Here is a 22,450-nt window from a genome sequence, read left to right on the forward strand (position 1 = left end):
ATTGGCGTAGGGAGAAGGGCATATGTGATGTCATGCAGCGGCGCTGTGGGGGAGGAGAACTGCAGTGACATCATCCTGTCCTCAGTCTGTCTTCCTCTCACCGAGCATCCTCTTCATCATCACCATCGCCATCATCATCGCCATCTTCGTAAGGCCGTCACGCGCCGCTTTTCCTCGTGCGTTTGCGCCACCACTCACCCTCATCATCCTCATAGTCTCCATCATGTCTGCCGCCAAGCAAGAGGACCGCAAAGGCGCGAGCGACTGGCGGGAATTCTTCTGGAACCCGCGAACTCACGAAGTGTTGGGTCGAACCGCGTCCAGCTGGGGTGAGTCACGCACGCGCACACAATCCTTTACAAATGGTGGTGGTGGTCGATGTAATTGGACATATAAGTCTCTAGCTAAACTCTTCCGTGGATGTGTGCGTACAGCAAAAGGTGTTTCTTGCCACTGAAGTGGCAACAAGACAATAATGTGCAGGAAGATTCAATGCAAGCTAGATGCTTCTACACAAATGTCACCTGACCTGAGCCTGAAATGACCGATTAATGTCATCTATTTCGCCAGTGTATATAATGAACATGTATCCAGTCACCTGGGGGTTCTGGTTTCTGATCTTTATCTCGTGAGACACTTGTCTCACATATGCTGCCCCCTGGTGGCGCTCATCTTGACCTTTGGTTGTCACCATGTTTCAGCATCCTCACTTTCAGAAAACGGAAGTACATCCACTCTTTGCATAACTCCCTCTGATGATGTCATACATCCCAGCATGCACCAAAGCAGTGGCACTTTGGCCTTGATACAAAATGAAGGACACACACACACATACACACACACACACGCCACCACCACAACACAACACGGTGCAGTAAAGCATGAAGCGAATGAAAATCTGTGTGCGCGCGCACGATTTAATCAGGATTATTTGCAGGGATGTGGTTGAGTGAAAATCTGCTCAAACATTTTCCCTGCTTCCTAATACCGCTGATGATGCCACCTTTTAAGGAACAGTCCAGTCATTGTTGCATGAGTCTACTTCTCATGTCTCAGATGTACAGGTTGGACCATAGGTTTCTGTACATCACACATTCGCCTTATAAAACCTAATACCTTTCTTAGCCTTGATTAGACCTAAATCCCCAGTTCTCTCCCCCCCTTGTTGTCTATCTTTGGGGCACTTGAAGGCCATGGTGTGCCAGGTGAAGATACGAGACATAGATCATCTCAAGGAACGTATCACCAACACCATTACAAACAGTACTAATGCAAGTTCATCAAGTACTGTCAACATGTATTATGTGTTTTTGAATTAGTGGTCATTATGTAGAGTACCTTATGTAAATAAAAATGGGTGAATTATTATTTTCACTATGTATGGAAACTGGTCCCTCTCTGTGGGATAAGAATATTCCTCCTCATCATGTCAGCTGTATCCATTGTGCTCCTTGTTTGTGATGCATCCAACATGAAAGTGAAAGTGCTCTCCAATGTAAAATACACTCAACACTGCTGGACACTTTTTACTTTTTGGGACCGAGGAGCCCCTGCACTTGTGCCGTGTGAGATCAGTGTGAGGATCACAGCAATCCTGTTAGTCCAAACACGTTAATCTGCTGCAGACAGCAACACTTTTAATGACTTTAAGTCTGCACGAGAACCAGATGTCTGGGACCACGTGAACTACAGTGGTTTCATCTGGTCTGTAGGAGGTTCTGATGGTTCCATAATAACCAGTTGAATGTTGTAGTGATCCTGGAGTCCAGGGGCTTGAAGACCTTTTATGGTCCATTGATGAAGATCCACAGTCTTAAAAACATAGACCATGAATTCTTATCTCGGTCCTTGTCAGCAAGGCCCCAAGTCTGTTGGTAGCTCAGTTAAAAGTGTCAATAGGTAAATAAAACAGGAAGAAGATGAGCAGCAGATTAGCCCCTCCCCCTCCATTCATCTTGAATTAGGTCATCGGAAGGGGGTGGGGCTAAACAACACAAGAGGATTATAGATTGAGAGCCATGAAGGGGGAGGGGGTAAATGTACTGTCCTGGACTGAAATGAGCCAAAAATATTATGTCAATAAATCCCCTTAGGTCTGATCCTCCTCTTCTACCTGGTTTTCTACCTGTTCCTGGCTGGGATGTTTGCTCTCACCATGTACATCATGCTGCTGACGCTGGATGACTTCAAACCCACCTGGCAAGACCGCCTGGCAACCCCAGGTGGGAAAGGAAACACGCCTATGGGCTGTGATTGGCTAACGAGGTCCAAATTGTGATTGACTGAAACTATATTGTCGTCTTTCAGGGATGATGATTCGTCCGAAAGGCGATCAACTGGAGCTCACATTCTCAATGTCGGATGAGCAAAGCTGGAGAGGCTTTGTGCAAAATCTGGATGGGTTTCTGTCCCGTAAGCAGAATCTTATCTAATGATTAAAAATCATTTTTGTTTCTAAATGAAATGACCTTCATGAAATACTCGTCGCAGCGTACAATGACACCCAGCAGGTTCAGATGAACGACGACTGCCCTCCAAATCAATACTTCATCCAAGAGGACAGTGGAGAGGTGCGTCTGTCTGTCTCTGGTTTGACTGTCCCACCTGCCTGTCTGTCTCACGTGTCTGTCCATCAACAGGTGAGGAATAATCCAAAGCGTTCCTGTCAGTTTAATAGGACAATGTTGAAGGAGTGTTCTGGGGATTCTGATCGTTTCTATGGTTACAGCCAAGGTCAGCCCTGTGTGCTCATCAAACTTAACCGGGTATGTTGACCAGAGGTAACCCAGTACGACCAGAGCCTGGTTTGTTTGGCTTTAATTTCTTTGTTTGTCTTTGAGAGTAAAAACATCTACTACTTGTCTGCTTTGTCTTCTATAGGTGATTGGAATGCTCCCCGGAAAGGACGGACAGTCTCCTTTTGTCACCTGTGGAGCCAAAGTAGGCCTGTCTTGTTTTGTTATATTTATTTCTCACTCCTTTTTTTTTTATTCTGTCTGTATTCTTTCTTCTGTCTGTCGTTTTCCCCCAGTTGTATAAAGTGGGAAAAGATGAGTTGGTAAGACCAATAGAACCGAGTAGAAATTTAGTAGACTCACATGTAGAATTCTAGCGTTCTAGCTGAAGTGGAGTTGTATCAGGGAAAAGGTTAAAAGATATAACATGGGAGAACATGCAAACAGCGGAGATTCGAACACAGGTCTTTTCGATCTCCTGACATGCTAACCACTCGACCACTGTGCGGCCCATAATATGAAAACAGTAATCAAAATTCACCCATTCGCGTTATGTCTCTGATCAAAATCGCAAGTCAATGTGTAAGCATTGGCTAGCTCCTGTTTCACTTAGTATGTTGATAAACGCCGTTGTTGACATCAACCAATCCGATGCTGAGCGTGAGTGTGTTTGTGTGTATGCAGAGGGAGGACAGTGATAAAATGGGACCTTTGGCTTATTTTCCTCCAAATGGAACCTTCAACCTCATGTACTATCCTTATTACGGCAAGAAAGCTCAGGTAAGACAAATACACATATTGTGTGATGTTCTCGTTTGTTCATGTTTTACTTCCTGTGTGCATCCAAGGTGAACTACACTCAGCCGCTGGTAGCTGTCAAGTTCCTGAACGCCACTCTCAACACTGACATAGACATTGAGTGTAAAATCAACTCCAACACTCTCGCCACTGGCAGCGAAAGGGACAAGTTTGCTGGCCGGGTGTCCTTCAAACTACGAATCAACGACAAGTAGAGACACAATTTGACCGCACCGCACTCATGACTTTGATCACCTCGACTCTGTTCATCTCTGCAAACACGTCTTTATCGCCATTCGTCATTTATTATTGTGCTTGTTGAAATTTGTACAATTTTTTTTTGGCATAAACATGCGGACCGATCACTATCCCTCACAGTTAAATGTCACCCACCCAGCAGCCACCACAATCGCACACTTTATTTATTGATTAGTGTATTTATTTATTTATGTATTTATTGATTTGATGTATCACACCGAGTCAAGCGCTGTAGAGTGCACAGTCGTCTTATACATATCCTGGAAGCTCAGCTGACTGTTGCATCTACAAAGCGACGGTCTTGTGTTCTCTCTAAGAAAACTGGATACGCACAGTGGAGCCTCGGTTTTCATACGTGTAGGATTCGGTTTTTGACAAAAAATATTGCTTAAAAAATGTCTTGAGTTTTGTACCTTGACTGCTTTTGTATGGCCAAAAGAGTGCGGCAAACAAACAAGTCCGTGGAATTGAGTGCCAAAATAAAGCATCCACGATGAGTTGGGGACTCAGTTTGTGTGGATAATGTTTTTTTTTTTAGAGTTGGGTCACTTTAGACAGATTCCAACCAAGGAATCCCTTGAGTGTGTGTGTGTTTTGTTTTATGTGTTCCTAGAATACACAAAGCATGATGAACAACACCTATATATGTCTTCTTTCTTCCTCTTAATAATTAATGTACACCATGCACTCCTGAGGCATTCAAGAGCACTGCGTATTACTTAGTGTTAATTAAAAAATAAATACATATGGGTTAATGAATTATTCATTTATACTCATATGTTTCGTTTTTTGTCGCACCTTTTGGAACCGCTCCATGAAGAAAACCGAGGTTCCACTGTATAATGATGGAAGCAGCTTCAATCACTCAGGTGTTACATTTTTTTTTTGTTTTGTTACATTTTCCTCTTATTACATGTATTCTTTTGTTGTCCCCTAAGTGTTTTCATGAAATAATTGATCAGTGGTGTTATGGTAATTAGTTAATTCACAAAGAGTGGACTCTGATTTTAGTGTTCTTTCCCATGTGACACACACGCACCTCACCTTTGTTAATGTACAGCCAATCAGATGTTGTAGGATGTCACGTGACTTGATTTCTCCTGGCTGTTATGCACATGACCACGTGATTAAAAACACAATGACTTTATAAATTCTTTTGTCTGATTTGAAAGGTTTATTTAGCCGTTGTTCTGTTTCTAATGAGCAAATCGACTGGTCGCCAATATGCTATATTGATTTCACCTTTATTAACAAAAAGTGTACATAAATGAACCTTCACCATCCTCCTTGATGCCGGAGGCCATAATAAATGATTTTATTGATATGGCACTTTTAAAAGTATCTCTTTTTAAAAACAAAAAACCTATTTTGATATATTAAAGTAACAAAATTATGTACGTAAATATTAAATGCAATTCGATGCAGTTGGTATCAGTTTTTTTACATTCATTCCAGGACTAGCAAGCTGTTATCGAGGCCATACAAAATGCTTACAATTTATATGGTTGTTATGTGTGAAAAGGGACAATTTGGTTGTTTTTGTCCGGATGAATTATATTTTTTATGTATTTATTTATTTATTTTTATTTATAAACGGCACATATTTAAACATTGTACATTGGATTGCTTTTAGGGTTTAGGGTGTATGATAAACAATACAATACTTTCATTTTTCTTTATGCGGACCTCGGTGAGAAAAGTTTGGACACCCCTGCTGCTGCAAGATCAACCAAGCCTGCCGTCGCCTTGCTTTACGCATGCGCGTTTGCAAGTCAAGCAAGGGAAGTGAAGTGATCTGTCTGAAGCGCATGACTACAGTCGGTAGAAATTAAGGTTTAAAAAAACGTCTACGAAGAAAGTTGGAAAAATCTGGAAAGTTGCAGAGAGTGTTACAGGGAAGGAATGGACCAACAGGAGTGGTAAGCCTGCACAAAAACGTAGAGAGACCCGAAGAAACACATCTTAAACGGTCGCGGCTAACAGCTAGCATACTGATCAGTGATGAATCATACAGGTTTGTTTCATATGTTTTTAGGAAGGTCGACCTATCAAACCACGTAACTTGACCATAAACCTGTCGATTCCTTTAATCACTCACTGTAAAAAATGCAGTTATGTTGACTCCGTAGTTTGCATGGTTTTAGGATTTACATCAAGGCTATCCAAAGTGCGGTGCTGGAAACTATTTTGGGCTAGCAGCTCGTTTATTATTGGAACTCAGAGTAAAATTAATTTGTCATGAAAGTTACTGTATGTCACGGAGAGCTCAACATTTGAACGTATTGCAAGCATTATGTCCCACCCTCTTCCTGCTTTGAATGTTTATTGTCAGCAAATTATAGCAGTTTTGGCTATGTTTAGCTACTAATGTTAGATATTATTTAATGTATAGCCTGTCATAACATTATCTTAACTGCAATATACTAGCCAGACGTGGACGTATATTTTTTGTTTGGAAAAAAGTAATTTTGAGCTGGTGACATACAGCATCTTTAATTAGGTACATTATTTTATATTACACTCATTTGCTGTTTCACCTATAAAATGTGGATGTCTTCTTTGACCTAAATGGAAAGGGTTTTAGTTATATAAACACACACTGCATACGTATATATGATTTAGAATTCAGTGATAAAAGTTGATTATTTGTACTGCAGAGATCACCACCTTGTCAGGCATGATTACTCTCAATTGGTCAATGACAATGGATTACAAATGATCCCACTGACTCCATGTTAGCAATGACATTCCTTATCTGGATTTCAGGCCAAATGAAGAGGCGGGACTGGAAGAGACAGTGTGTCACCATGACAACAATGACAGGACCAATAACAACAATCGCGGCAAGGTGACGTCGCCACCATGTATATGACTTTACTGTGGGGTCTCCAACCTGTCTCACATCTAGTATCTCTCTGTGCAGACGGTGAGTCCAGCTGCGGGAGAACATCCTCTCCAGTACAAGTACACCTTCTGGTACAGCAGAAGAACCCCGAGTCGTCCTGCAAGTTCACAAAGTTATGAACAAAACATCCGACAGATTGGCACCGTGGCATCGGTATAAACATACACACACATGCATACGTAAATGCATTTATGAATATCTGAATTCCCACTGTTGTCAACCTGAACTCGGTATGGTGGAATCTGTTGGAAAGGATTGAGCAAAAGCTTATTTCTGGGTCCAGGTTGAACAATTCTGGAAGTTTTACAGTCATCTGGTTCGTCCAGGAGACCTGAGTGGACATAGTGACTTCCACCTGTTCAAGGAGGGAATCAAGCCCATGTGGGAGGTGAGGACAGTTGCACTTTGTTCCCCCAAAACATCGACTGTACCGCAGCATTGTTGTCCTTCAGGATGAGTGTAACCGCAGTGGGGGAAAGTGGATCATTCGACTTCGCAAAGGGCTCGCTAGCCGATTTTGGGAAAACATCATTCTGGCCATGTTGGGGGAGCAGTTCATGGTGGGGGAGGAAATTTGCGGCGCCGTCGTGTCAATACGCTTCCAGGTATGGACATTGTTTAGAATATAGTAATAATAATAATAATATATCACATTAATATGGCTATTTTCTATGTACTCACACCTGAATGATTTGTAAAGTTATACTGAAAGTTATAACAGAGTTAGACTAATAAAACACAACTCGTGTTTTAGAGATCCCACCATCAGTATAAGTGTGTATACACAACTCTGCCTCTAGTCACACCCTCACCACACCTCCACTCAAAGTTACTCATGAATGCGGCGTCTATATTTGTAGAGCCTGGATTTTATTGTTTGTGCTGCAAACATCCTTAACCCTAAATCCTAACCCTAACAGTCCATCAAGCTGACCTTAACATTTAAATAATGAACTGTTTCTATGTGGCAGGAGGATATTCTTTCAATCTGGAACAGGACATCCAACGATCAAACAACAACATCCAGAATCCGAGACACTTTAAGACGAGTCCTGAACCTTCCTGCCAACACAATCATGGAATACAAGACTCATAATGACAGCCTCAGGTATGAATCTTACTGACTTGCATTGTGGTTGGGACAGTAACCAGGCTGCATGGTGGACTAGTGGTTACCAAGTTGGCCACACAGTCAGGAGATTTGGATGATCTGGGTCTTTATCTCCATTTGGGCATCTCTGTGGGGAGTTTTGCGTGTTCTCCCTGTGCGTGTTTGGGTTGCGTGCACCCACATTCCTAAAATATGCATATTAGGTTAATTGGTTAATTGTCACTAGCTTCAAATTGAGGAAGAAAATATAAATTTGGTGCCCTTTGGACTGACTGACTCATGTTGGCGAAGGCTGTTGTTGACATTACGGAAACCTGAAACTAACCGTTTGTTTGGGTTCGACTGTCATGACATCAAAGTAATAGTTTGCAAAATGAGCCGTCCTGCTCTTGTAACTCTTGTAATTTTGTTTTCTTTTCTTTTAGGGACAATTCAAGCTTCAGAAATACAAAGATTTCTCTCTGACGGTTGTGTCAGCTGACTTCATTCAGGATGCCATCAAACTGCGCCATTTATTTTTCCGGATTTTGGAGTTGCAGCTGATTGTGTGTGTGTGTGTGTGTGTGTGCGCATGTGTTCAATGGACCAATTAAACCCAGTTGACGTCGTTTAACCGATTGTTTATTTTTCTTACGTGGATGAGACGGAGAAGGGGTTTTCCATAGCACCATAAACATAATTGAGGAACACATAACTCCACCTTGTTAGCAGAGACGGGAACCAAACTTCCGTCTTGGAATACCGGTTGGAGTTTTCCCTATGCTGCTCTACTGCTGATTGCGATTGGTTCTGAGGAATATTCTGACTGTTGTCCCAAGTGGCAAATCTGGTCCTCTAGCAGGCTTTAGGAAATATCTCGAACTGGACTGAACGCTAAGACGACACAAGGTTGGAAAACTCTATAGGTGGTTATTTTACACTTGTACCGGGTTGCTGACCCTGTATGTCCTGCTTTCCTCATGGAAATCCCTGTCTCATGGTGTCTGATACCGATCTGTATACATGTCTCATTGCTGTCTGTTAAGCCACTATTTGAATATGCTGTCATGGGTACCACCTCATGATGTCATGGTTATTTGCAAAAAACAGAATAATAATGCACAAATCTGTGTGTTGAATCTTCTATTGAATTATCCTGTTCTTGCCACATTTTACCTTTTTTGCAACAAAGCAAAGCATGGGAGAAGCCTCATAGATTGGTAGTGGAAACATATTCGGAATGTTTTATGATTCCCAACTGGACACGCATTACTGTCCCACAGCTTCAAGAGTATGTTTTGAATTCAACAGTAGGACTTTCAACATGCTTACATGTACTGTGTGTGGCGATGCATATGGTGGACGTATAACTTTCACTGCAGCGGAGTCATTTTAATTCAAGAGAATGGGAACACCTCTTTGTATCTTCAAGACCTCTTCTGGTTGAGCTAATCCCGTCTCTATTCCTGGCTCCAGACCAGCTGGGAGAGTGGAACTAATCCAAATCTGTATTATTAGATCAGATCTCAAAGTGAAACACTGAAGTAGTGTGAGGGTCAAAGTTGAACTGAAATCTATGTGAAACTTTCCCAATCTATCCTGATCAACTACCCATGTGCTAAAAACGTAACAACAAAAATTTGAAACTGATCCAAAACCATAATGCAAAAGTGATATAGCTTCATTGTGGTAAGTAGACATGCATATTTAACGCAACGTAGAGGTGTTCGCTCAATTGTGATTTTCATGTCTGCTATGTCTACCCAGCTCACCTAACCGCAACCACCCATCAACCTCTCATTAGATGTCAACTGACTAAACAGGATTAAAGTCAAAGCCTCTTTCTGTCCTTCCACCTGACTCAGCGTCAGTTTGTTGCATTTCTGAACAAATGAAGGTCGGAGACGAAGGTAAAAAGATTTCACTCTTTATTCTTTTGCATATCGCTTTATTGTTTATAAAATGTAGACTATTGTTCACAGTCAGCGGATAGACATATGGAAGGAATCAGGAGTTAAAATGTCTTTGAGTAGTCTTTACGTTGGTGAAATTGACTTTTCTCACTTTCCTTAGTTATGTAGGACTTTTTTTTTTTTTAAACTATTATACATTTTTAAAAAGAAAGTCAGACATAGTTGCAAAAATTCAAGTTCAACAACAAAATGCACATATTACTTGATTGATGTTGTGACCGTGCATTATTGTATGATATGGCTGCTGAATACGCCGACTTTAGTGTATTTTTAATGTGGTGAAACTTGTGTCCTTTTGTTTTGATTTGGAACTGTGGTATGTATGGGAGATACGCATACTTAATTTTTCTGCCATTGATGAAGAGTTAGTTTCCCAGTTTGTTGTGCTTTTGTTTTAAATGACTGCAAATGCCTCCTTTTGTTGCTTCCTTGGAACCTTCCGTGCAATGACGATAGAAGGAACTATTTTGTTAGTACTTTACAGCTGGTCAACTCAAAAGCACAACATCAGTCATCAATGTTTTCATGTGGCAAGACATGATCAGTTTGCATTCATTAGCTCTTGCAGTCGTGTGCTGGTGGCTTGACTGCTGAGTCGAGGTGTTTAATCCTGTAAAGCTGCCAAGTAAAAATAACCCTGAAACCAGGATTACACACACACACACACACAGCACCATGATGTCTTCATTTGATCTTTTGGGGTGTTTCTGTTTGATTTACAGAGTGACAATGAAGCTGCCCAGGTGGTTTCTGGGAGTGTGTTTGTGGTTGCTAAGTGTTGCAGAGGTTTGGACTGCTACCTTCAAGTTGGCTCTGATCGGCCCCTGGTCCTGTGATCCGATGTTCTCCAGGGCAATGCCAACGGCAGCAGCCAACTTGGCACTGTCAAGGTTACGGAGTGACAGCAGTCTGAGCAGAGGATATTGGTATGATGTCAAACTGCTAGATGAGGACTGTTCCACTTCGAAAGGTTTGATATAATCAACATTGTTTCAAATGTTTGCAAACTAAGGTTGTTACAAGAAAGTTCTCTCTGGTTTTTCAGCTTTGGCAGAACTTGGTGACATGGAAGGTTACGGCCACGCCTACATTGGACCCTTTAATCCCATGCTTTGTCATGCTGCCTCTTTATTGGCTCAACACTGGGAGGTGGGGCTTGCATCGCCTGGCTGCCTGGATGCTGACTGGCCAAACCTCCCGCCTGTCACCCCACCCAGCAGAGTCCTGTTCAGTGTTCTCAGCTTCTTTCACTGGGCACATGTTGGCATCATTTCAGGTTAGGAATATCACCTTAGCGGGTGCGGTCAAGTGATAGGGATTTAATTAGTGTGGGTGCTGTTAGTGTGGTTAGTATAGCAGGACTATTCAACTGTATTCAATTGTTCTGGGAGCCACGTTTGCAGAAATCTAAGGCCAGACTTCTCCGTTTTCACCTCACCAAATGGCTAATATAGTCATACAGTATATGTACAGTCTCACAGAATCAATGTTTACACTCGTCAAAGATACTCTATATTGTAAGAGTACACTATACTGCTTTGGACAGTTTATCTGATATTTACCCACCAACTTGTGTTTTGTCAACCAAACATGCTTTTCTCTGGTGGGGTTGCATTTGGCTGTACCGGACCGCCAGTTGAATAGCCCTGGTATTTTGTATGGAAACTTTCCTGTTAATTGGAAGATGTTCAGATAAGAAGTAACAATTCTACAACTTTTCCACTATTAGCTCCGGTTGACATTTGGACAAGCACCGGACAGGAAGTGGCCTCCGCCCTCAGGGAACTTGGCTTGCCCGTTGGTCCGGTTCTTACCATGGAAACCAGGAGCAGCGATGGACCTCAGCATGCACTCGAAGCAATCAGGCAGGCAGACAAGGTCAAAGGTCAGTATTTGTGCTTCACAGATCACCTTTGAGCCTAGTCATTCTGGCACTGAGGGTTGTAATGGGCAGACGCTACACCACTTGAGAACATTCCAGTTACGAACACACTCGGTCCGATATAGAGACTACTTACGCAAGTCTGAATTTAAGAGTGTAGTACAAGTTTTGGCAACCAATTCCAAAAACCTACTCTGCCAGATCCATGCTGCGCCATCCCCACAGTGTCAGTTTGGTTTGATTATGAGCAATTCCAAGATTTGAATAAGAACTTCAGGAATGTAGCAACTGCAAGTTAGTGTCTATTTAAGACTTGAGAAGAGTCCTGAAGTTGCTGTTTGTTTTTATTTACAGTGGTGATATTATGCATGAGCTCTGTTCTTGTCGGTGGGGAGGATCAGAGAAAGCTTCTTTTGGCTGCTCTGGACATGGGGATGGTCTCAGAAGGTTACGTCTTCATTCCATACGACGCCCTCCTCTATAGTCTGCCCTACCAGGTAAATGACTGAAACTACATAGCACTGCCAGGGATTTTGAGTCATCATTTTTGATGAGGGTTGACCAAACATTCTCCACCGAGGGCCATTTTGGTGTTGTTTTTGTTGTTAAAAAAAAAAACGTTTTTATATGTATTTAAAGACAAAACTTTGGTAGCTATGATTTATAAGTGACAAAGCGTATTATTAAAACGTATTATTTTTGCTCTTTTTTTTTTATTGTTGTTGTTTTTCTGGTTAATTTAGGGGCTATCCACATGGAAACATTTTCAGCAGCGTTCTAGTTGCCTTGAAACGGTATTTTTTGAAAATGGCTTCCAGAGTGGGAAAACCTGCAAAGGCCTGCTTGTTGTTTCTGTGTAATCAAGTGAAACGTCATTTTTAGAAAACAAATATGTCACTGACCCATTGCCACCTCATTGCCATCACATGACCAGAAGGGAGGTGTATTACACCTTCTTTACACAGAGATCTGGAAGTATTGACTAATCCGGCACAGTGTGGTTGCAAATTTTGTTTCAACTCGCCAAAAGAAAGATCCTAGCAATGTTTCCGTGTGGACAAGGCATTCATTTCTAGAATGTGCCATGGACCATTAAAAAAACAAGATGAGGGCCGCTAATGGCCCCTGGGTCGTAATTTAGACACCCCTGCCATAGTCCATGTTTCCCACTCATTCACTCTCATATCAAAACTTGTGTAATGAAGTTATAATAGTAGTTATAATAGTGTACATTCCTGGTAAATGGACATTCCTGGACATTAGCACTGTGTGATGTATGTATGGTCAAATTTGTCTTATTTTTATTTGAGAATTTACTGTTAAATGTAAACATCATGGACTGTGTATTATTAATCAAAGAGTATGAGTATGCATGTTTATTGGACACGCCCTGCTAACAAAGGCCACAACTAATTATAGTGTTGTTTCATGCAATGAAATCAATTAAACGTGCAGCTACGTATCCGGAAGTCCTCGGGAGCGCTTGGGAGTGTGACTGAATCGTACCTAGAGGAGTGCTGGGGGTGGAGTAAATGAAACAGATCGTTTGAGTCGGAAACAGGAAGTCAGTGGAAATACTGAAGAAAGAGGAGCAAAATCTGGAAGGTGTAGAACGCTTTCTGTCCGGGTTATCGTGTGTAGCTGTCACTACACTCAACATGTCCTTTTAAGAAAAAAAAAACGTTCTGCTTTATTTTTTCTACAAGGACACGGTGTTCCCCCAACTGACCAACAGCACCCAACTTCGTCATGCTTACAGCTCCGTTCTGACTGTCACCATGGCATCTGATCAGAATTTCTACAAAGCCTTTCGTCAGGCTCAAATGAACCGAGAGATCCGATCTGCGGTGGCAGCAACTGAGGTAAAAACAAAAACAAACTAAAGACAAACATGTAACATTTAGATGTGGTTAGGTGGGACATGCAGGTAGTAGGACTGACAAAGGAAGGTTCAAAGTGCAGGGAAAAAGGAAACACATGACCTGCTATGGTGTCCCTGAATGGGACAAGCTGAAAGTCGATGATTGAATCCTTCCAGGAGAAATTGACTAATGAGGACAATAAACTGATGATTGTCTGATTTGTTTGGTTTAGTTTTTACGGCAAATTCCCTTCCTAACGCAACCATCCGTACCACCGCTTGTACCATCTGCCTGTAAGGTAGTGACGTGTACACGCTATACCACCAGTACAGTACAGTATAGCCAAATTGCAGTACTTTGTCGTATGATATTTGAAGTCCAGAAGCTTTTTTCATTGGGATTAACTGTCAACAGGTGTCTCCGCTCTTTGGGACCATCTTCAACATGGTTTACTTCGTCGCTAAGGCTGTAGAGGAGCGTCGCCAGGCAGCCGGTGGACATTGGGTGACAGGTGATCAATTGGCCCAGTCAGATGGAGGTTTTGACTACCAGGGATTTAATCAGGTCAGTAATATTTCAAAGACCAAATGCAAAAATGGTTCATACTACAAGCATATCTTTTAGCTCAATGTTTTGTTCAAATTTTGGTTTGCTTTTAACGGTAAATAACGCTCAGATGTGATCACCACCAGGTGTTGCATGGCGGTAGAGACGGCAGTGGTTTGCAAGCCGCATACGTGGTGTTGGACAGTGAGGGAGATCGACTGGTGCCGACACACACACTTGCTCCGACACAAACCGATGGATCTGTCAGCTACCTGAGGAAGCTGAGTCGCTCCTTTGTCTTCCCGGGAGGAAAACCCCCGAGTGCCGCTTCCTGTTGGTTCAACCCTGATGAGGCTTGTGGAGGTGATGTGTCACCTTGTGGTGATCTACCGACCTGAAACAGACTAGACTAGTCTTTATTTATCCATGAAGGTAAGTGGTAATTGTATTTTCTCTCTTGTAGACTCGGATGCTGTGATGAGCTTCTTTGGCTGCATATTGCTCTGCCTTCTGATTGGAGCCATTTACTTTTGGATCAGGTAAGCGGCCCACTGAAATATCAGTTTGAGTGTTGACACACTCAACAAAAACTACAAGCTCAACTCTCAAAACTCAACACTTTACTCCAGTTTTCATGAGCTGAACTCAAAGATCTTAATTAGTATACACAAAACACATATGTCCAAATCATTTTCATATTCACTTACGTGCTTGCATATACACAATTTTTACGATTTTAAGATTCTCTTACTGGTTTTTAAATGTCTTAACGCCCTTGCACCTTCTTATTTATCTGATCTGCTTTTCCCATATCGACCCTGCGGTCCTCCAGCACTGGCCTTTTAACAATACCAAAACCCAGGATGAAAACCCCACGGTGAGGCAGCATTTAGCCACTATGGCCCCCACCTGTGGAACAGCCTGCCGGAGAGCCTCAGGACTGCGGAGACTGTTGATATTTTTAAAAAAAGATTAAAGACACACCTTTTTAATCAGGCTTTTAACTAATATTTTTTAACTTTTTTATGTTTTTATCTTTTTAGTCCTATTTTATGCTTTTAGTCTTTAGCTTTTAACTCCAGTATTTCTTCAGGGGGGGTCCTCCACACTGGGGGCTGTGTCAGGTCTGCTGAGGGGGTGCCATCCTTGGGTCCCTTCGACCTGGCCGGCTGGGGGGTCCTCCCTTTAATGTGGGGGTCCGCCCGTCTGTCGGAGTCAGGGGGGCCTGGGTGCTGGTCCCCCGATAGCAAAGGTGCCGTTTCCTTGATCCTCAGTGCCATGCCATGTCTCCCTACTGTGTGTGTGTGTGGGGGGGGGGGGGGGGGGGGGGTCTAGTATGGAGGATGGGAGGGAGCATCTTTTTTAGTGTTTGTTTGTCCTTTTAATTGTGGTAATTGTTTTTAATTATGTAAAAAACTTTTTGTTGCATGTCTTTGCAGGAAAACTGCTATACAAATAAAGTTGATTTGATTTGATATATACAGAATAATAAAACATTTTCGATCTTTTGAGTTCGGCTCATGACAAAAACAAGTGCATTTAAATTTTTTTGTTAAATGTGTAGTGTACATGCAGTACATCCAGTATGTGTATTACTATATGCATACTCACAAACACACACATTCTTTGGAGTAGTTATATTTTTCACATTGCTAACCCGGTGTCATTCATTGAATTCCAATATGTTTGCCTCAGGAAACGCAGGATGGCGGAGAACATGACAAAACTCATTCTGACATTGGATGACATTGTCTTCATCGACACTCAAGTCAGCAGGAAGGTCTGATTGCAACAAAGTTGTTGTTTAATATGTGGCGCTATACTAAGAAAATAGAAGTAAGATTCAGAAGTAAGATTTTGAACCACCGTATTACTTTAGTACATCGTCAGAGGAATATTTTGGAATAGACGAAAGCCGGTTAGCATGATTCAATGTCAATACATCATGCTTTCTTGTGATGGTTTCTTAGAAGCTGAACGACGAGTCAATCATGAGGAGTCTTCTCGAAATTAAAACTCCATTCCGCTCGATTGCCAGAAGCTACATATTGACGACACCCGAGAGCTCAAATATCGGAATACTGGAGGTACAAAAAAAAAAAAAACACGTCCACATCTCTGATTGGTGGTTTCATTTCACGTGTGTACTCTGATTGGCTGTGCTGTTCGCAGGGCGACTGGGTTTGGCTGAAGAAGATCCCGGGAGGAAGGACGGTTGCAGCTGTCAATCAAAACACACTGAAACTCTTCAGCAATGTATGACGGAGACTCCTCACGTGACTCAATTGATTAGTTGACAAGAAGTGTCGTACAGTGGAACCAGCTTAAGTCGGTTGCGCATGTATGGACGCTTTATTGTTGTTGTAGTCGCACAATGAAATTGTTGTGTTATATAAAGGTATAAAATAACATGAAAACAGAATAATGTAAACAAATGGAAGAGTGACCGTGTCAATAAGCAGCTGTGGGTTGAAAAATCACCCAGTTTCCTTTTGTCTCTGGCCAAAGTCAGAAGTTTCAATGGCTAGTTTAATTTTTGATGATTCTGCTTATGTTGACATCACACGTCGGTTCCACTGTATTCATGTCTTGAGTCAATTATGTCATCATTATTGGCTCTTGCGGTGTTATACAATGTTGAGAATCGGACTGCCTTTACTTTCTCACGTGTCCCAAGGATCTTAAAGATGTGCTTTGGCAGTTGATTGCCAAACATCAGATCTTTCTGTCTTTCCAGTTAAGAGAAATGCGACATGAAAATTTGAACCTCTACTTGGGAATGTTTGTGGACTCGGGGATCTTTGCTCTCGTGGTTGAACACTGCCCTCGCGGCAGCCTGGCGGACCTTTTAGCTGATAGCGAGATGAGGTTGGACTGGATGTTCAAGTCGTCTCTATTGATGGACCTCATCAAGGTGAAAGTGAACTTTTTTTCAAGTCAAATCATTCTTGAAGCTAACCGTGATCAACGGGTCTATTTCAGGGGATGAAGCATCTCCACCTACGAGGTTTAAGTCATGGTCGACTGAAGTCCACAAACTGTCTAGTTGATGGACGCTTTGTTCTGAAGATCAGTGATTATGGACTTCACATGATCCTTCACTCAGAGAGACTCATCCTTCCTGAGGACTCACAAGGTGAGATGTTTCTGCCCATTCACTAATCCTAAATGTGATAGTGGACTTCTAAAGTTTGGGTGTTTTTGTCTCTACTCGTCCACCAGACCTGCTGTGGACCGCTCCTGAGCTTTTGAGGTCTCCAGTCAGAGGAGGTTCAAAGGCCGGGGACGTGTACAGTTTCCAGGAAGTGATTTCGCGAACGCCACCCTATGCCATGATGGACATGCCTGCTGACGGTGAGGATGTCCTCCGTCTTAAAATGTGTCCTGATGGACCGCAGTTCACCTTCATTGCGTCCTGTGGATCGTACCACAGAGATCTTGGAGAGGTTGAAGCAGCCACCTCCTCTTTGCCGGCCGATCGTTTCGGTGGATGAAGCTCCAGCCGAATGTCTCAATCTGATGAACGAATGTTGGAATGAAGATCATGCCAAGAGGCCGAGCTTCGATGACATTTTCAAACAGGTGACTGACCACATGAGATGGAATCAAACAATCCCAGCTGGAGGCGCATGAGCAAAGCTGACAGTATGATAAGAGATTTGAATCTGAAAGATATTGTTGTGTTGCAGTTCCGAGGCATCAACAGAGGCAAGAGGGCAAACATTATTGACTCCATGTTACGAATGTTGGAGCAATATAGTTCAAACCTGGAAGATCTAATCCGTGAAAGAACTGATGAGCTCGAGGTGGAGAGAACCAAGACGGATAAGCTCATAGGACAACTGCTGCCAAAGTAAGACGCATATTTGCTGACGTGCTTTGCATTTTTACTTGTCTTTTGCTGTGCTAGCTAAACAGATATACTGTATCTGTACTGTATGTTTACATATGTTTGTGTATACATGAGGACAACAAGCCTTGTGTCACTGGGAGTCATACAAAGGGTTATAGGGTTGACAAAATCTTCCTCAGTAATTATCATTTGTGTAATTGTGATGTCATCCTCTCTACATCACGGTTCCAACATCTCTCCCTCGCTCTATTACATTTTTTCAACAATTAATTAATATATAAGTGATAGTTTTGTGGTTGACTACTACTATTAGTTGAATTAAAATGTGCATATTTAAGCAATTTTTTGCTATTTTTTGCCTGAATTAAGCATTTTCAAGAATAAAAAGGGCAAAATTAACTAAAATAAACAATATAAATCTATAAATAAATATTTTAATGAATTAATTTATTTTATTAATATTTATAAATATAAATATTAATTATATATTATACATAAAATATTATATAATAATATATATTATTAATTTATCAATAATTATATATATATAAAATAATAATATATTATGTAATAATATAATTATTATATATAATATATAATATATATTATTAATTTATTAATAATAATATATATATATAAATTAATAATATATTATATATATATTATATATTATATTATATATAAATAAACAAATACAGCATAAGCCATTAAGACCACCATTCACTTGTGAATGTAGCATTCTACATTGGTCGCTAGGTATCAGTAATTGTTAGAAAAGCACCAAACTCGAGTGCTGGAACAACAGGCTTTTATTGCAGATTTAAAATATCTCACAAACGGCACAATAATAATAATAAAAATTGTGTCCCACAACAAGCTAAAACACTGAAGTTTGAAATCTACTTTTTATTGCCCCGATACGGCACCCTTCAGTATCAGCCGATATATCAATCTGATAGCATGAATCATACATAATTTTACTTTTAATTTGTAGCGTGGAATGTGACAAAAGACTTGATCAGGGGATATTACTCAATGATAAAACAATAGTCAGCAACTGTAGGTATGAGAAAAACTGACCCAATTACTTCTGCGGTATAGTTTTATCGACAATATGGCGGCGGCTTCACCGAGGCGTTCAATGAAGCGTTTAAACCCGACATTACTCTCCATCGACCAAGGCTGGTTCTTTCCTTCTATGGACAATGACTTTGTGCCGTCCCGTGGGAGTTCCTCATGTTTTGCATATGTTCTCATGTCATTTTTTTTTTGTCTCAAATGCTTTATTAAATTGGTTGAATTAAACTACGCCACTGCAGGAAACATGCACATGACAATTATTGCACTCATTATTGCACAAACTCTTGTTTAGACTTTTATAGAAAAATACATGGATGTGCTACCTTGTATCATGGATAACATTTGTTTCAGGTCCGTGGCTCAGGCTCTCAAGAAAGGGAAGCCAGTTCGCCCGGAACATTACGCCGATTGCACTCTTTACTTCAGCGATATTGTTGGATTCACAACCATCTCTGCTCTCAGCGAACCCATCGAGGTACAAACTACTCAAGTCCCGCAGCCATTGTATTTATGTCACATTGTATGCATCGTGCCTGCGTAGGTCGTGGACCTGCTGAATGACCTCTACACCATGTTTGATGCCATCATTGCTTCTCATGATGTCTACAAGGTAGGAATCTTTCAACTTTCAATCAAATGGTACCATTTAGAAGCAACTCAAGTAGTCTCAAGTTCTTGTTTTTTAATGCATAAGATTAGACACATGCAATGCAGAAAATAAGTAAATGTCACAAAAAAAGTGGGCTAATAAATTGACACACAAAGACTGCGGATTTCAGAAAATAACAGATGAAATCTCTACACCCTACAAGAAGCAATGAAGTCTGTAAAATTAAATAATTAAAAATAAAAAATCACAAAATTTTTAACTATAATGATGAAAATGGTAATATTAATGATGATTATAATGATGGTAATAATGATAATAATAATAATATTACAATGAAAATAATAACAGGGGAAACAAGACAGTGGCATGAACATGATTATATCTTGCAAAAAGGGGTAGGCATTTATAAGCTTTTGCTTCAGCCTACTCCTTTTGGGCTTGGGATCAGATAGTTGAATACAAATGTAAATAATGGAAAGTTATATTTTGATTGATGTAAGAAATGCACTGTAATGATTCACATATTTGCCCAAATAAAGGAAAAAAAAAAAAAAACTCCAGGAAGTACAAAGTGTTGTGTTGTCACGGTTTACTGGACCAAAGTAATAATTTCTCTTTGCAGGTTGAAACGATTGGTGATGCCTACATGGTAGCATCCGGCGTTCCCAACCGGAATGGAAATCGCCATGCAGCTGAAGTATCTAACATGTCGCTGGACATCCTGCACGCCATTGGAGCGTTCAAGATCAAACATATGCCGGAAATTAAAGTGAAGATACGAATTGGACTTCACTCTGGTATACACACAGACACACACATTAATGAGAACAAAAAAAATGAACAATTGATATTAGCTGACAGACATCAGTGACATACACAGCGTAGCGGACTGCAGTAGCTGCTGCGTTGCACACAGACATCACATCAAATGTTAATTTATGCTAAAAATGTGTTCCCAGGTCCAGTTGTGGCAGGCGTGGTGGGTCTCACGATGCCCAGGTACTGTCTGTTTGGAGACACTGTGACCACAGCTTCTCTTATGGAATCCAGTGGACTTCGTACGTAGACAAACCGGGAAAAATACATCCAATAATGCGACTGCGAACGTGCACAATATTGAACAATTTTGTACTTTGTAGCCTACAGAATCCACATCAGTCTGAGTACAGTGAAGGTTCTGACGAGTCTCAAACAGGGTTACCACATGGAGACCAGAAAAGCTCAGGTACCCGCATTAACTTGTTCACTTGATATCACTTAATATGAGTCTTTTATGGTCCCTCATTGATTTGTGGCTGATATGTTTGCAGTCTTTTGAAAGATGACACGCAAATCTGAAACAAGCCAACCATCAAACAGTAATTAAGTCAGATAAAAAGTTAAGCTGTGGTTTTAGGTGAAAGGTTCAGAGGACACCTACTGGCTGGTGGGGAGAGACGACTTCAATAAACCTCTACCTGTCCCTCCAGACCTTCTGGGAGGGTAAGGACACACACTCACACACGTACACAAGCATGAACGTTAATCAAACAAATTGCATGGCTAAAGATGAATCAGTGCGGGACATTTTTCCTTCTGGCTAAGTTGTTGTACGTTGGTGTGTGTGTGCTTTAGGGCCAGTAACCACGGTATCAGCCTTGATGAAATCCCAGTTGAAAGAAGACAGAAGTTTCTGGACCGACAGAAGAAGATGAAGAAATAGACTTTGCCAACGGACACGCACATACACATATACACACTACCTCTAAGTTTATGATGCAAATCTAAAACAAAAAACAAGCAAAAAAAAAATCCATGTGGACATTAGGCTTCCTGATCACTGTTTGTGCCTCTTGTGGTTCTTGCAATAGTGAAACGTGTTGCAATGAAATTATATTTTTCAGTGCATGATCTTAATAGGTGCTTTTTACTCAATTAGTGTTTCTGTCTATCTACAGTAAAACTTTTCAAATGTCAAAAATCACAGTCCATTCCAGGACAGGTCAATTTCCACCTTGTTTCCATTCAAAAAACATTTTCCGAATGCAAATAATAGCAGTAGAAAGAATCAAGCTGATGCCATCATAAAACCGTTATTAACCTTAGAGGCAATGTTTTAAATAACTAAGACACAGTAATATTCTTAATGGTCATATAAGAAAAAAATGTGTTCACCACTGTTAATATTCTGATGTAGAAAGATTCACTTGTAACTTTAGTGACAAAGTGATGGTTAGAGGCAACTCATTTTTCATGAATGTCACACAAGTCTGAAACAAAGTTAACTGTAGCTTGTAAACGAAATAAAAAGCTGCCTTGCCTTTGTTGTTGGTCCTCTCGATTACATACATACATACATACATACATACATACATACATACATACATACATACATACATACATACATACATACATACATACATACATACATACATACATACATACATACATACATACATACATACATACATACATACATACATACATACATACATACATACATACATACATACATACATACATACATACATACATACATACATACATACATACATACATACATACATACATACATACATACATACATACATACATACATACATACATACATACATACATACATACATACATACATACATACATACATACATACATACATACATACATACATACATACATACATACATACATACATACATACATACATACATACATACATACATACATACATACATACATACATACATACATACATACATACATACATACATACATACATACATACATACATACATACATACATACATACATACATACATACATACATACATACATACATACATACATACATACATACATACATACATACATACATACAT

General features: G+C 40.7%; 3 protein-coding genes across 4 annotated transcripts; all 3 read left to right on the plus strand.

Annotated features, from left to right (window-relative positions):
• Positions 1-67: 67 nt before the first annotated feature.
• atp1b2a (ATPase Na+/K+ transporting subunit beta 2a) lies at positions 68-4,288 on the plus strand. 2 transcript variants are annotated; one of them, XM_058068112.1, is made up of 9 exons: positions 68-329; positions 2,094-2,222; positions 2,308-2,412; positions 2,491-2,570; positions 2,640-2,765; positions 2,881-2,940; positions 3,032-3,058; positions 3,420-3,515; positions 3,584-4,288. In XM_058068112.1, exons 1-9 carry the CDS (start codon positions 224-226, stop codon positions 3,746-3,748), a joined length of 894 nt encoding a protein of 297 aa, XP_057924095.1. In that variant the 5' UTR covers positions 68-223; the 3' UTR covers positions 3,749-4,288. The 2 variants fall into 2 exon arrangements, with proteins under 2 accessions (XP_057924095.1, XP_057924096.1); XM_058068113.1 differs by lacking the exon at positions 3,032-3,058.
• Positions 4,289-5,520: 1,232 nt separating this feature from the next.
• Positions 5,521-8,424, plus strand: eif4e2rs1 (eukaryotic translation initiation factor 4E family member 2 related sequence 1). Its single transcript, XM_058068425.1, has 7 exons — positions 5,521-5,710; positions 6,558-6,639; positions 6,715-6,849; positions 6,980-7,084; positions 7,149-7,301; positions 7,668-7,804; positions 8,233-8,424. Exons 1-7 carry the CDS (start codon positions 5,694-5,696, stop codon positions 8,270-8,272), a joined length of 669 nt encoding a protein of 222 aa, XP_057924408.1. The 5' UTR covers positions 5,521-5,693; the 3' UTR covers positions 8,273-8,424.
• A 1,137-nt stretch (positions 8,425-9,561) lies between these two features.
• On the plus strand, positions 9,562-21,908 carry LOC131126173 (retinal guanylyl cyclase 2-like). Its single transcript, XM_058068423.1, has 24 exons — positions 9,562-9,696; positions 10,482-10,729; positions 10,805-11,035; positions 11,489-11,644; positions 11,996-12,138; positions 13,348-13,503; positions 13,918-14,067; positions 14,196-14,412; positions 14,513-14,588; positions 15,745-15,829; positions 16,020-16,136; positions 16,222-16,305; positions 16,787-16,963; positions 17,032-17,185; positions 17,272-17,403; positions 17,483-17,631; positions 17,739-17,902; positions 19,334-19,457; positions 19,524-19,592; positions 20,215-20,389; positions 20,552-20,650; positions 20,732-20,817; positions 20,989-21,074; positions 21,207-21,908. The coding sequence occupies exons 2-24, from the start codon at positions 10,489-10,491 to the stop codon at positions 21,292-21,294; spliced, it is 3,159 nt and encodes a 1,052-aa protein (XP_057924406.1). The 5' UTR covers positions 9,562-9,696; positions 10,482-10,488; the 3' UTR covers positions 21,295-21,908.
• The last annotated feature ends 542 nt before the right edge of the window (positions 21,909-22,450 follow it).

The sequence above is a fragment of the Doryrhamphus excisus genome, chromosome 3, assembly GCF_030265055.1.
Source record: "Doryrhamphus excisus isolate RoL2022-K1 chromosome 3, RoL_Dexc_1.0, whole genome shotgun sequence".
NCBI lineage: Eukaryota > Metazoa > Chordata > Actinopteri > Syngnathiformes > Syngnathidae > Doryrhamphus > Doryrhamphus excisus.

Excerpts from the sequence above, each read along its gene's own strand:
- atp1b2a (XM_058068112.1), top strand. The coding sequence starts at position 224 with ATGTCTGCCGCCAAGCAAGAGGACCGCAAAGGCGCGAGCGACTGGCGG. Across the intron at positions 2,223-2,307 it reads AGACCGCCTGGCAACCCCAG|GGATGATGATTCGTCCGAAA; the intron begins GTGGGAAAGGAA and ends GTCGTCTTTCAG. Across the intron at positions 3,059-3,419 it reads AAGTGGGAAAAGATGAGTTG|AGGGAGGACAGTGATAAAAT; the intron begins GTAAGACCAATA and ends GTGTGTATGCAG.
- eif4e2rs1 (XM_058068425.1), top strand. Across the intron at positions 6,640-6,714 it reads ATAACAACAATCGCGGCAAG|ACGGTGAGTCCAGCTGCGGG; the intron begins GTGACGTCGCCA and ends CTCTCTGTGCAG. Across the intron at positions 7,302-7,667 it reads TCGTGTCAATACGCTTCCAG|GAGGATATTCTTTCAATCTG; the intron begins GTATGGACATTG and ends TCTATGTGGCAG.
- LOC131126173 (XM_058068423.1), top strand. The coding sequence starts at position 10,489 with ATGAAGCTGCCCAGGTGGTTTCTGGGAGTGTGTTTGTGGTTGCTAAGT. Across the intron at positions 14,413-14,512 it reads CCCTGATGAGGCTTGTGGAG|ACTCGGATGCTGTGATGAGC; the intron begins GTGATGTGTCAC and ends TCTCTCTTGTAG. Across the intron at positions 19,458-19,523 it reads CTCTCAGCGAACCCATCGAG|GTCGTGGACCTGCTGAATGA; the intron begins GTACAAACTACT and ends GTGCCTGCGTAG.